The sequence below is a fragment of the Astyanax mexicanus genome, chromosome 12, assembly GCF_023375975.1.
Source record: "Astyanax mexicanus isolate ESR-SI-001 chromosome 12, AstMex3_surface, whole genome shotgun sequence".
NCBI classification, from domain to species: domain Eukaryota; kingdom Metazoa; phylum Chordata; class Actinopteri; order Characiformes; family Acestrorhamphidae; genus Astyanax; species Astyanax mexicanus.
Window position 1 is genome coordinate 33,246,655 of NC_064419.1, and position 14,627 is coordinate 33,261,281.

At 37.6% G+C, this 14,627-nt stretch overlaps 2 protein-coding genes across 2 annotated transcripts; one reads left to right on the forward strand and one right to left on the reverse strand.

Moving 5' to 3' along the window:
- Positions 1 to 1,201: 1,201 nt before the first annotated feature.
- hnf1a (HNF1 homeobox a) lies at positions 1,202 to 9,916 on the forward strand. The gene is made up of 11 exons (XM_007247135.4): positions 1,202 to 1,717; positions 1,966 to 2,351; positions 4,852 to 5,051; positions 5,264 to 5,444; positions 5,685 to 5,887; positions 6,017 to 6,165; positions 6,290 to 6,419; positions 7,338 to 7,523; positions 7,685 to 7,800; positions 8,179 to 8,263; positions 9,532 to 9,916. Exons 2-11 carry the CDS (start codon positions 2,026 to 2,028, stop codon positions 9,660 to 9,662), a joined length of 1,707 nt encoding a protein of 568 aa, XP_007247197.3. The 5' UTR covers positions 1,202 to 1,717; positions 1,966 to 2,025; the 3' UTR covers positions 9,663 to 9,916.
- On the reverse strand, positions 9,789 to 13,810 carry c12h12orf43 (chromosome 12 C12orf43 homolog). Its single transcript, XM_007247133.4, has 6 exons — positions 13,384 to 13,810; positions 13,127 to 13,157; positions 12,951 to 13,049; positions 12,055 to 12,143; positions 11,536 to 11,629; positions 9,789 to 10,449 (listed from the first exon to the last, which is right to left on the reverse strand). Exons 1-6 carry the CDS (start codon positions 13,481 to 13,483, stop codon positions 10,116 to 10,118), a joined length of 747 nt encoding a protein of 248 aa, XP_007247195.2. The 5' UTR covers positions 13,484 to 13,810; the 3' UTR covers positions 9,789 to 10,115.
- Between the last annotated feature and the right edge of the window lie 817 nt (positions 13,811 to 14,627).

Here is a 14,627-nt window from a genome sequence, read left to right on the forward strand (position 1 = left end):
GAGTTCAGGGCAAGAACAGAAATTAGTAAGAAAAAGTGAGTTCTACTTTTCTTGCTAATGTTACTAATAAATGTTCTTAACTGGGATATAAAACTGTTAGAAGAGCACTAATAAAACACTAATGTTACAATATTATTAATGACTTTAAGATAAATAGCAATACTGATAAATTCCTTATAAACAAAATACTAAGTCATACATTCAATCGTTTTGCCATTTGCTTGAAACGTGTGACAGACTTATATTTTGGGTTAGTTTAAGCTTGGGTGGGTTTTAGACTGACTTTGGGCTGGATATTTTTGTTGGACCTGGCAACCCTGCAGAGCGGAGCAGTGTGGAAAGTGTTGCGTTTCCACGCTTATAACCAGTCCTCTGTCGCGCTACCGCTCACCACAGACCACGTTCAACTCTGGTTCAACTCTGACCGCACAGCCTGCGGTACCGCAGCAAAAAAAAACGTCCCACGTGACGCGAACTCACGCGAACAGGGAAAAACTGTAATTAAAACAACAACAAACACCGTCACTAACATCCTACAAACGAGGTAAATGGAATGAGCATTAGCCTCTTATTAGGAGAAGTATGCTAAATTAACCTTGTTGGACACCCATTTGTGTATGATTGGTTTAATGAAACACAATTAAATATAAGCACTAATAAATGGTATTGTCAGACATCCCAAGTTGCAAAAGTTGATTTCAGGGAGGTTACCCTGGTCTGGTATTGTTAATACCAATTACTACTGGTAATATGGTGGTGAGGCTTTCATGATTTTCGGAATTCACACCTGTAGGAGCATTCCAGTTCATATTTTCTACTCGGAACTGTTAAATGTCTATTTTGCCGTTCAAATGGATTCACAGTTGGAGATGTATACCACATTTAGTCTTACAGTAGGATAAGTATATTAAATTTAGCCTTGTGGTAAAGGAATTCTACAGACAAATCTTGCCAAAATAATTTAAACAATTAAATACTAAAATAACATAAAAAAAAATGCAGAACAGGTTCCATTTGAACTGGGAAGTCAGAATTTAGTAATAGTTCTGAGTAGGAATGCTCCTACAGGTCAGAATTCCTGTAGAATTTCAAGATGGCTGTCCACATATCAACAATAGTAAAATCAGAAAAAAAAAATAGAAAAAAAGAATACCAGCTGGTCTTGTGCTGGATATTTAACAGGGATTATATTGTTTATTAGCACCTATATTCTTTCTTATCAACAGTCTTTTGTCGTTTTGTGGTGTGTGTGCATGTTTGTACACTGTTTGTTCTCTGTTGGAGCCTTCTGACTCTGAATTTACTCTACATGGCCAAGTTCAGCACTACAGTGTTTTCAATCCAGGTGGAGCTGCAGATGAATATGAGTGTGTTTTGCGTGTGTGTTTTCCCTGCTCTGAAGGGTCACGGTTAGACTCTGCACTCTGAACTGAACTGGGAAAGGAGGGAGTTGGGGCCAAAGTTCAGTCTGAGAGAGAGAGACTGAGAGAGAGAGAAAGAGGGAGAGAATGAGAGAGCGAGAGAGAGGACGAGGGAGGAGGGGGGAGAAGTGGGAAGCAGCAAGAAAAAAGCACCTTTGAAAGCAAAAACAGCAGCAGGTTTGCGGACAGAGACGAGAAGGCCGAGTGCAAGTGGACAACAAACATTTGGACGATTTGGACAGACTGACCAGACAGCGGGACGACTGCTGACCTGTGGAGCTGGGAGAGACTCTCAGGTGAGTATAATTGTGTGAGAGCAGTTTGTTTAGCCTTTTCTGTGTGTACCTTATTATTAATAATGTGTACATATATTACAATGCTTCATTTACCACCACATACAGTGGTGACCAGTGACCAGCAGTGTGTTTGTGAGTTATTTATGTTTGTAAAATGACCTGAGAACCCAGCAGTGCCCTCATGACTTGTTTGTACAGACCATGTGTGTATAGAGTGTGTGTCTGTCTGTGTGTGTATCTCTCCACAGTGTACAAGTAAATATATGGCAGTGGTCAGCTCTTGAGACACACCATCCAGCTGAAAGACAATGGATCCTGGAGAAAGAGCAATGGACGGAGGAGAAGAGCAAACATCAACAGGAAGTGTGCGCAGGCTCTCGGCCTTGCAGGAGCAGTTGCTGTGGTCACTGTTAGGCTCCGGACTGACCAGAGAGGTGCTGGTGCAGGCCATGGGAGAGCTGGAAAGGGAGAGAGAGCGAGCCGGGCTTGACCGAAGTGACCGAAATGATCGTGCGGATGGAGAGAGTTCAGAGGAAGGTGAGATGGAGTATCCTCCACCGATCTTCAGGGAACTGGAGAAGCTGCCACCGCAGGAGGCCGCCAGGCAGAGAGCAGAAGTTGACCAGCTGCTGCAGTAAGCATTTATCAGTCCATATACATACCTTTAAATATACTTTATATATTACACATATACAGTCGTTATATACTCCATATACATGCCATATGCATATATTCCATATTTCATTTTCACCCTATATATACTACAAATACACTTTAAATGTTTAAATGCATATATAACAATTAATATGATATATCTGTTATACTTAATATTTAAAGAAAAGGCATAATATTTACATACTCTCCATACATGTATATATATATATATATATATATATATATATATATATATATATATATATATCTCCCATGTACGTGTGTTCTGCAATGCTGCTTTATCTATGCTATATGCACTTCCTATGTACACATTATAAATTGAGTGTATAATCACATATATAATGTATATATACACTACATATATTTGCCTACACTCTCTTTAAAGCCTATGTATACTTTATATACATAATTCCGTACATACATGCACTACGTACATACTCAATATACACTCCATATAAAATATACATACACTAAAAATATATTTAATTACGCTCCATAAACACACAGAATATACCCTACAGATACTTCATACAGTAAATATACTCAGTATACACTTGATATACACCCCATATATACCCGGTATACACTGTACATACATTTTAAATACATCGTACATGCCAAATATTACATATGCACTGTATTACATACTCCCAAACTTACACACTGGAGTGTGTGGAGTGTATATAGGTACATGTATATAGCACATGTAATATTAAATATCTACCTAAATACACTCCACTCACTCCAGTCAGTGTGGGAGTCCGTAACAGTCCCACAAACGTAAGCTTCATTTAGTGTTTAGTTTTTCCTCCTACCGCTTAGTTTCCTCCTTAAAGTCCAGCTCCTTAGCTTTCTCTCCATCCTCACCATGTCTCCCTGTCTCGTCATCCCAGCTCTCCTTCTCTGCTCTTTCTCCAGCTGATGGGATGAATATAAAGGAGAGAGGTTCCACCTTTTCTGGTTACTAATTACCCACCCTATTCATTATTCTCAGGCCTTTTCTACCTCTTTAATAAATGAGCTACATGGACTGGTTAAAATTAACAGAGTGGCACAGTGAGGCTGTGTGTACATTTCGCCGAGCCGACAGTAAAGATAGCAGTGCCGCTGGGCCGTGGGTTGTTGGGGTCTCACGGCCTGGCTTTTGGACGCAGATTTGTGATGGGAAGTTGAGGAACACAAGCTTTTAAGATAAAAGGCATCAAATACACTTTTTCTTTTGAAAGTTGTACATATGTTTGCATGTGTGCGTACGTGTATTTGTGTGTGTGTGTACGTGTATTTGTGAGTACGTTTGCACAGCTTTTATTGACAGTCTGTTTCAGTGGACTCTGACCCCTTGTCCACGGCCTTATCTTACAGTGTCAACATCTCTCTCTCTCTCTCTCTCTCTCTCATTGCCCTCTCTTCTCACTAATGTTCGTTTTCCAACCCCGATTGATGATATACTGTTATCAATAGTGCTGTAGCCACACTAGCACCTAAAGTCCAAAAATCAGGGACTTGAATTTGTGTTTAGTTAGATCCAAGCTGTTGCTCTACAATTATTTTTGAGCAAAAAGCAAAGTACTCTTTTCTGGTCAAAAAAATACAAAACATGGTTGACCAGTTTGGTTACCACCTTAACCATCAAAGACCAGCTTAAACCACCTTAAACTAGCTACCAGCTAGTCTTGAGTTTTAAAGATTTTCCATCAGGAAGAATGTTAAACGTCGGTAAACATTTTGAAGTAAAATTTAATTGTAGTGATAATAGGCTTATGACCATAAGCAATGTAGGGTAAAAAACATCAGCTAATAAACATTTTCAATATACACTAATAATCATTATCAACAGCCTAATAAATATTAGCAATATACACTAATTATCATTAGCAACAGACTAGTAAACATTAGCAATATACACTGATAAACATTAGCAATATACACTAATACACATTAACAGTGTAGGCTAATAACTATTAGAAGTGTATTCTAATAAACATTAGCAATATACACTAATACACATTAACAGTGTAGGCTAATAACTATTAGAAGTGTATTCTAATAAACATTAGCAATATACACTAATACACATTAACAGTGTAGGCTAATAACTATTAGAAGTGTATTCTAATAAACATTAGCAATATACACTAATACACATTAACAGTGTAGGCTAATAACTATTAGAAGTGTATTCTAATAAACTTAAGCAATGTGTTCTAATAAATATTAACAAAGTAGACTAATAGGCAAAGTAGGCTATAAACATAAGCATTAGTAAACATTAGCAATGTACAATGACAAATATTAGCATTGTAGGCTAATAAACATTAGTAATAGATTAATTAACATTAGCAATGTACTGTATGTGAGTATCACAGTGGTGTAGCAACAGAGCATACATTAGCTTATGCAGATTTGTTTTAGAGGAGCTGAAAAATTAAAATGTGTGTGTGTGTGTGTGTGTGTGTTAGAGAGGATCCCTGGCGTGTAGCTAAGATGATTAAGTGTTACATGCAGCAGCATAACCTCCCTCAGAGAGAGGTGGTTGAGTCCACAGGCCTGAACCAATCTCACCTGTCCCAACACCTGAATAAAGGCACACCTATGAAGAACCAGAAGCGTTCTGCCCTCTACAGCTGGTACGTCAAAAAACAGGACGAGATCAGCAGGCGTGAGTAACTGTTACATATGTTATATTAAATTATATCATATTATATCAGTATATTATTATATATTAAAGACTTTTAGTGGTTTAAACAACAAAATAGAACTTACATAATCTCACAATTAAATATACTACAGTTACTAAAGGCTGAATAGTTTGCAGTGTACTGGCCATCTGTTGGTTTAGTCAGACTGACTGACCTCTCCTTTGCTGGACAGAGTTTACAAATGCCAGCCGGGGTATGGTATCAGGAGATGAGGCTGGAGACGAGGGCAGGAAGGGACGGAGAAACCGGTTTAAATGGGGTCCTGCATCCCAGCAGATCCTTTTCCAGGCCTATGAGAGACAAAAGAACCCCAGCAAGGAGGAGAGAGAGGGACTGGTGGAGGAGTGTAACAGGTTTGTCACAGTTTGTATAAAGCTTTGTGATGTACAAAAATGTGTGCCCTCTTACAACGACTTAGGGTACCACAGCAACCACTAGCTGCATAGCAACTGTCTGGAAGTGGGAAGCAATTAAGCTGCACTGACAAACCTTTTCTATACAATGCAAAAAAAAAAACAGTATTACTATGCACTTTTCAACTAATTCATCTGGAAATATGTAATTCCATAATTTTGTGTGCCTGTGTGTATCAGGGCAGAGTGTCTGCAGAGGGGTGTGTCTCCATCCCAGCTTGCAGGATTGGGCTCTAATTTGGTCACTGAGGTCAGAGTGTATAACTGGTTTGCAAACCGACGCAAAGAAGAGGCTTTCCGACACAAACTGGCATTGGACACACTGTATAGCAGCCAATCAGCATCCAGCACTGCACACACACTCCCATCGAGCCCCACACACGGTAAAAACAACAACAGCAGCAACAATACTAATAATATTAATAAGCATATTTGTGAATAAATATTGTTGATAACAAAATAAGTTTGATCACCTCTCCCATTCTCTCTCTCTATCTCTTTCTCTCCCTCAGTTCTGAAGTTCCCCCAGTCTGCTGTGTGTGAGAGTTTGGGGTCAACAAGGAGCAGCAGTGTGGACCGGACTGCAGGGGGACACCTGGTGGCCAGTCCAGTCCAGCTGGAGCCCAGCCACACACTGCTGGACATACAGCACCAGAAACCAGTAAGCTTCACTGCATCACTTTTACTGTACTGTAAACCAGTTTACTTTAGAATTGGATTAGTCCAAAATGAGAAGTGTAGGACTGACCTCTCTGTTTTCCTCCCTCTCTCTCTCTCTTTCTCAGGTGTCAGTGGGCGGCTCTCTGCCACCTGTTAGTACCCTCACGTCTTTGCATGGCACTGGTTCTCCACAGGGTCTTATTATGGCCTCTTTACCCAGTGTCATGAGCCTGGGAGACTCCTCACTGCTTATAGGTAACACAGACACACAAAGTAAGCTGTGCACACATAATAATGGAATAATCGTGTAGTAGTTCTGTATATCTGTATGTCAACAGTTAACAGTATTAACATATTGTCAAAATGTACCTTCAGCCCTTTTAGAATAAACCAACCAAACAGGAGCAATTTAAACAGCTTAACACAGCCAATATAATAAGTAGTTTCTCCAAATTTAACACAAAATGCCACTTTTAGCTGTACTCCTAGAATTATTGAGTCCTGAATAGAATTCCTCATAAAATCTGATGGCAAATCAAAAGCTTCAATAGCTGCAGATAAAACATATAAAATACCTGGGCTGGCTGGGGGTTTGTTGACTGTACCTTTTGACTGTACATTTGAAAAATAGCCAGATGAAGAGAGTTGTCAAAAAAAGGTCAGAAAAGAGAGCATTGCCTTGCGCAAACAAAGGCACATAATTTCCCTAGAAGTATTAGCAGCATATATCACAAGTAAAAAGGATCAGGAACATCGGCTACACTACCTGAGTGTGCCAAAAAAGAAGAATCTATCACCACTGGCTACCACTAGATTCCGGAGGGGAAATCTTCTTCATGCTTTCTGTGAGGAAGCTAAAGCTTGGGCATCATTGGACCTTTCAACAGGACAGTTATCCGAAGCATACCTCAAAGTCTACCAAGGCTTGGTTTCAAAAGATGTCCTGGAAGATTCTGTAGTCCTATTTGAAGGAGGCGGTTGCACCACAAAATCCCAAGAACATTAGTGAACTGTAGTGCTTTAATATACACAATAAAATTAACTTGTTTTATTGTTTATTTTTAATTGCAAACAGCTGAAAGTTCGTAAATGTTGTTAATAAATCTAATTTGAAATCAGAATTTTTTATCTTTTTTTATTGCAGCTAATGTGTGCATATGTTTTGGTCCACAGGACTGACGTCCACTCAGCCGCAGACGGTTCCTGTAATCAATAATGTAGGGGGCGGGTTCACCACACTTCAGCCAATCTCTTTCCAGCAGCAGCTGCACGCCCCACAACAGCCAATCGCACAGTCACTGCAGGGCCACCTCGGGCCGAGCCCCTTCATGGCCACCATGACGCAACTGCCCTGCCACAGTAAGTGCGGTTGACCCAGCCTCCTTTATTACAGAATAAAAACATGCTTTTTAGCTTATTATTAACTAATGCTAAAATATTTTCATATATAAAAAAATGAATATATAAATAAAAAGAAAAACACTGATTAACGTTGGACTGTGTGTGTGTGTCTGTCTCAGTGTACAGTAAGACAGATTTGACCTCGTACCCATCCTCCAGTCTCCTGTCCCAGGCTATGGTCATTGCCGACAGCAACAGCTTAGGGACCCTCACTAGTCTGACAACAGTCCGACAGGTGGGTTTTTCATGCTACAAATGAATGATTTGAATCTGAATCAGTGGAATAATCTTTCCAGTCTGTTCTCTTTTCTGTACAATACCATACTAATATTACAAGATTACATTTATATGCTTTCCCTTCCAAGCAATAGCACTTACACTTGGCTGGTGCAGCTCTAGCAGGCCACACAATTCACATTTCACTTGTGGCAAAGATGCCAAACATATAACAGTGCCATTTTTAAAACCACTTGGCAACACCTCAGCTCAACAATGATTGTTGTCCTCATACTTTTTTGACTTCAAAACCACAAACTAAAGCTAAGGACAATTTTAAAGACATTATATAATTGTACATTTTATGATCTTTCCATTGTTCCCATATGTGCCTTAGATTCTCAGTTCAGATCCTGAGGATCAGACAGATACGCCGATACAAGAGGAGTCTCTACACCTGCAGCCCAGCTCACCTATACCAGGTAAGGGCCTCTGACATGCCAAATGTGATGGGACATGGGACAAGTAGTGTGATATGTCCTGTGGAAGCTGAAGAATATTTCATTGACCTAAGTGATGTACAATGGGTACGGAAAGTTTCATTGCATCCATTTGCTAAAATCAAAAAAGAAATTTCACAGTCATATGTATTTGGACCATTTGCTCAGTATTGAGTTGAAACCAAACCCAAATTTCTTCCATTTAAGGATTATGGGGGCCAATATGGTCTTATAAACTTTGAGTGCTGCAGAAATTCTTTTGTAACTTTGGCCAGATTTGTTTTTTGCCACAATTTTGTCTCTGTGCTCCTTGAGGCGTTCCTTCAACCTTATGATTCTCATTTGTTCTGATGTGCATTGGGAGCTGTAAGGTCTTATATAGACAGGTGTGTGCCTTTCCTAATCAAGTCCAATCAGCCTAATTAAACACAGCTTGACTCCAATGAAGGAGTAGAACTATCTCAAGGAGGATCAGAAGAAATGGACTGCATGGGATTTAAATTTGAGTGTCACAGCAAAGGGTCTGAATACTTATGACCATTTTCTTTTTTAACACATTGCATTTATACATTTTTACATTTGTTTTTTTTCTGTCAAGATGGAAAGCTGAGTGTACATTAATAAGAAATAAAATAAACTTTTTAAAATTTTAAGCAAACGGCTGCAAAGAAACAAAGAGTGAAACATTTAAATGGTGCTGAGTAGTTTCTGTACCCACTGTATGTGGGGCCTCTTGCATTGAATGTGGTTGTGATTTCTGTCAGTCACAATTCTAGCCAGATGTAGCAGGTCACAATCTGCGCTGTACACTGGGGGTGGTTATGCCTTCTATGATGTATTCCTGGCACACGTCACACTGTGGATTGACGTTGTTACATGCGTGTGGCATGAAGATTTTTAAAGCAGAAACCTACTGACCAATGTAGCAGACCTAATGCTCGCTGGTGCTGCAAATCAGGGGGTACCAGACGCTCAAACAAGTGTCAATAGCAGCGGCAATATAAGCTTGTTTAGCAATGGCAGAGAATATTTGGCAAATTTTTCATGGGCGTAACCCTCATAATCAGCTCTGCTGCTCATCCCACAAATACATGTTCCTTACAATTTCCCATTGAAAAGATTAATTGCCAAGAAGCATTGTTACAAGAAATAAATATTCTACCAAACACCCATTTTCTTACTTTTTGGGCCATGTTTAAACAGATAACATTAACTCCTGCATAATTTTTTTTTCTCTTGCTCTTTTTCAGTGTCGTCAGGCAGTTTGGAGCTGTACTCCCAATCTCAGTCCAGTGAAACGCACACCTCTCACCTCCTCGCTTCCCCACCAGGAGAAATCGACCCATACATCCCTGCACAGATGGTCTCAACCGCACAGTGACAGCAGTCAAAGCTACAGTGGAACATGCCAATATTGCACAGCAAACAGGTGGAGCCCTGAGCTGCTTTTAATAACAATTATGGAACTATACAACTATCTTACAACTTGGAAAAGAAAAAAACTGACTCAAAACCAACTTACTTTATTAATGAACACTTGAACATTCTGCTACTTGCTGCCTTCATCTCTAATAAAGTGCTGTTTGATCTGCGATGATGGAAATAAATAAAATAAAATGCAGATTGTGTTATAAATGTGATGGTTTTAAATCACCTTCAATGCTTATAGTGGTTTTGCATTCAATAACAAGTGGGATTTTTTTTAAATATGTTTATTTACATAACAATAAAATATGGGAACAGGAGCTTAACTAAGCTCTAGAGAACTGACTGAACTGTAGAAAACATGAACTCCAATGAAACTCCAGGTCAAAACAAGACTAACACCAGTCCTTCACTCTCCCTCATCCAGTTTGATCTTTTTCTTCTTCTTCTTTTTTTTCTTTGTCACTGGTTCCTCTGTAATCTGTTCATGTTTACTTTGTTTATGAGTGAGGTCCACATTAACCTTCACTAAGGAATCCTCCTCCTCTGTTCCCTCTGTTGGAGCTTTCTTCTTTTTCTTCTTTTTCTTTTTCTTTTCTGGTTCTGTGTTTTCTGTGCCATCCTCCTCTTTGCTAACAATCTTCTCTTTTTCTTTGGTGTTTTCTGTGGATGGAGGTCCGATGAGGTCTGATAAAGAAACGGCAGCTTCTCTCAACCTTAGCTCCATTTCACTGTCACTGTCACTGAGAGAGAATCAGACAAAGATCAGATTTGCATGCAGACTTACATGCATAGAAGCAGCAAAGCCTAGGTAGATAAAAAAATAAACAGGACAATCCCACCTACTTGACCTAGTTCTTCATAATTTAACAGTTAAATGCTAATGCAGTTCATTTGAAACCAGATGTTAGATCCTCTAGAAGTTCCCTCAAAACACTAGTTGTATATATTATATAGAAACTGACAGAAAAAATCTTAATAGTTAGACAATTGCTTTTGTCAGAAACCTGCAAAGCACTATTTTACAGAGCAGTGATTTTCATATGTTACACTTGTCCCAAAACTGAAATACAAGGAGATTATGTTTACACCGTGTTTAGCATAATAGCTGCATGTACAGCTGAAGGGGGCTGCCTAATATTTGTTACAAAAAAAAAAAAAAATAATAATAATAATAAAAAAAAATTATATATATATATATATATATATATATATATATATATATATATATATATATATATATATATATATATATATATATAATAAAAAAACATTGAAAATAAAATAAATACAAGTTGTTGTTATATAAGATCTAAAAATGTGAACAAAGATGATTGAAAATCCCTTATATATTTAAAAAAATATAGAGATTACTTTTTTCTACAATTTTGCAATTTTGGAGTTGAGAACAGTTAAAGCAAAATTGATATCAAAGTTAACATTTTTATCAGTGATCTGTGTCTGTTCTCAAATCAAGCCCAAGTTTTTTATGATTTCACCATATGCCAGTAGGCAGGGTACAAATGACATTAACCAGTACTACATATTATTACTGTCATGCAAAAACCTTGTATCTACATTTCTACTATTTTCAACTTTTTGACACAGTGTCAATAACTGCAAATTATATTGCATTATACAAGTATAGGGCCCTTATACACTAAATCTCAGGATATGCCATAATCAAATATTATGATTACTTAAGTTATATCCGTAATGTGGTGGTATCAGTATATAGCTGCTATCAGACACTTGTTGATCATCTGAAAGCACCAATAGTCTTTAACATTTACTGTGATAGCGATAATACTTTTTGGTCAGAGTGTTACCTGGAGCTGGGAGCTGGTGGGCGTTTGGGAGCAGGAGGGGGGGTTGGTTCTTTCCACCACTTTCCCGGTAGAGATGTAGAGAAAACTCGAAAACCTTAAGTCAGGAAAACATAAGTAGAGTCAAATAGCTAGTTTTCAGTAAACATGTAATGGAGGCTGTGGTTTATGTACATCTTGCAGTCTTAATAAAAACTGCCTTTTTGTTCAGAGTGTGTTTTGTTGGTAGAATGGATCAGACACAGCAGTGCTGCTGGAGTTTTTAAACATCTCCGTATCACTGCTGGACTAAAAATAGTCTACCAATTAGAAATATCCAGCACACAGCATCCTGTGGGCAGCGTCCAGTGACCACTAATGAAATTCTTGGTGTATATAAGCCACAGTATACAATGATGCTCGGTCTTACACTTTTAGTCAGAAACTGATGTAAATATAAAACTAGAATGCTGATGTGGTTGTTCGAGAGGTCTTCAGTGAATTCTTAAACACCACCTAATAGTGAGATGTTTATGGTCTTACCTTTATCTTCTTCTTCCTCCTCCTCCTCTTTGTTTTTACACATTTCTTGTTTGGAACCTGGACGTTCTGAAGACACTTCTAATATACAACTGCAAGAAAGAAGATAAACAGAGAAAAATATATAATACAAATAACAAACTAACTAGTAACCAAACTAATAACAGTATGGTTTGTACCACATAGTTCAATTTGTTACAATGGGATAAAAGAACAAAACAAAAAAGCTAAGTACTGCAATTTGTTTCAACTAGTAAATCAAGATCAGACTGCAACCCATAATGTCCTACATGCAGTCAAAATATGTTGACTTCTTGTAAACAAACTGAAAATTAATGTGTAATGTGTAAATAAATGTTGTCCTTTTATGTTCTTCTTCTGCTACACATTACAGTGTGTAGCACTCCTATTCAAACAAAAATTTGATTAACTTGTGTTCTGAATATCGTTACTGTCCAATGAAAACAGGTATCTCCAAAACAGCATCTTTACAGGAGTGAGATAACACCTTAACGGTCAATAGAAGTCAATGTAAAGAGTTTATGTCAGACCATTTTAAAGAATTTCAATTGGTCCGTTAATCAAGTAAATTTGATAAAGGGGAGATACCTGTTTTGATAAATGTTGTAGGTACTTTAAAGGAAAAAAGACCCTTAAAAACATACTGAATTTCACAAATAAAAATAAAACACATATGTTTTCTTTAATACACAAACACACCTTATGTATAGGTATATATGATTTGGTAAGTGTTTTTTTCATCAGATATCAGATTTCAAGATCAGTCAAGATTTATATTTAAATATATGTAATTACTAGTTCGATATGTGCACCAATAATTCTAAAGATGATTTATCAGCTACTCTATTTTTTTGTATATGAAAAGAAAAGCCAGATACCTGTCCAGAATGGCCCCCAACTTCTTGGCAACGTGAGACCTAAACTCTGGTGTGGTCTGGAGCTCATTCCCATCCTCTTCATGCTTGGACGGGTCCACCCTGTCAAAATTGAGTTTGATTATGAAAGATCAATTTATTTAAAGGCAAAGTGAATTATTAGACCTAAAATTCCTCACCTGTTACTCTGTTTGCCATTCCTCTCCCCATCTGAGATCAAAATGCATATATGGAAACAGTAGATTAGTAACTTAGACTAGCTAAATCCAGAGGAGTATGTACTGTATTTTGCAGCAGCTGTATAGATGTAGCTATAACTTTTAGCTCCACCTTAAATAGTGTAATTAGCAGTTATTTTGAATAGTTAGCTTTTTATTCAAAATAGGAAGCTAAGCTATGCATATGCTCAATAATAGACTAGATATTTCATATCTACCTCTAATACATGTGCTGTGTGCTCCTGTTCCTCCACTCCAAACAGCCTCTCTCAACTTGGCAGTGTCTTCTTCTTCGCTGCTGCTATCCGCTTGACTCATTGCTAATGTTAATATAGGTACTTTTGTGCCAAACCGGAGGAGAAACCAGGCAATAAACTCAAAACCAGCAGCTAAACACTAGCACTAGCACTAGCACTAGCTCAATAACACAACAGTGAGCTCCATGTGAGTTGTTAGCTGAAGTGCAGTGGGGCTGCAGCGGAAGCTGGCTCGTATCGGGCGCGTCCCAATTCAACCTTACACACTTCTCTACTAGTTAAGATTTGACCTCCATGATGATCCTTCAAGGCTTAGCTAAATTAAATACCAGTTACTTTGAGAGAAAAAAAATGATAAAGTGGACCAAACGGTGTATTTAAAAAACCTACTAACGTACAGCTGTCGACAAAATAACACGGGCGCGTCCCAATATATGTTCTTACACACTTCTCTGCTTGTGAGTGAGTCATTCACATGGCTGACCAATCAGAGTAAGCTATGTTAGTAGTTTAACCAATGGAATTCGGGTTTGCTCTAGTGTGAATTGGCGGTTGCGTTGTAGCTTTATAGTTAGGGTGCTTTGGGGGTTAATGCAGAAACGCGGGGCATTTTGTTTTAAGTATATTGTGCTCACTGGTTACTTTTTGAGCTTATTAAAATGATTTTACAAAAGACAACAATTATTATACATATAGCATTAGTTTTGTTAAATTATTTCAATAAAAATTGGTTCACCTTATTAATGTTACTCAGTAATCATATTACGATAATTTCATAATAATCTCAAATAATTTAAAATCATCTCAAATAATCACAAAATCTCAATCATTTCATAATCATACAATATATTTGCAAAAACCTAAATAGTTTTACTTCCCAAAGGAAGCCCTTAACTGAAAATGTAAAAAAAATAAATCAATAAATAATAATAAAATAAATAACTGGTTTTGATTTAGTACATTTTATATATGGCGTAGGCCTGTCACAATAATTACATTAGAGTTATTGTGCAATATACAATATCTTTCTAAGCAAGAAGAGAACACTTTTGACTTAAAACAGTTATTTAATTTTGCTAAAGATATTTGTAAATTGTTCTATTACAATTCGAAAATCTGAATGTTCTAAAGAATGAAAAGTTTATTATTCTTTAAAACTGTGTAATTGTATCATAATGATATAAAATTATCATACCAGTGGCATA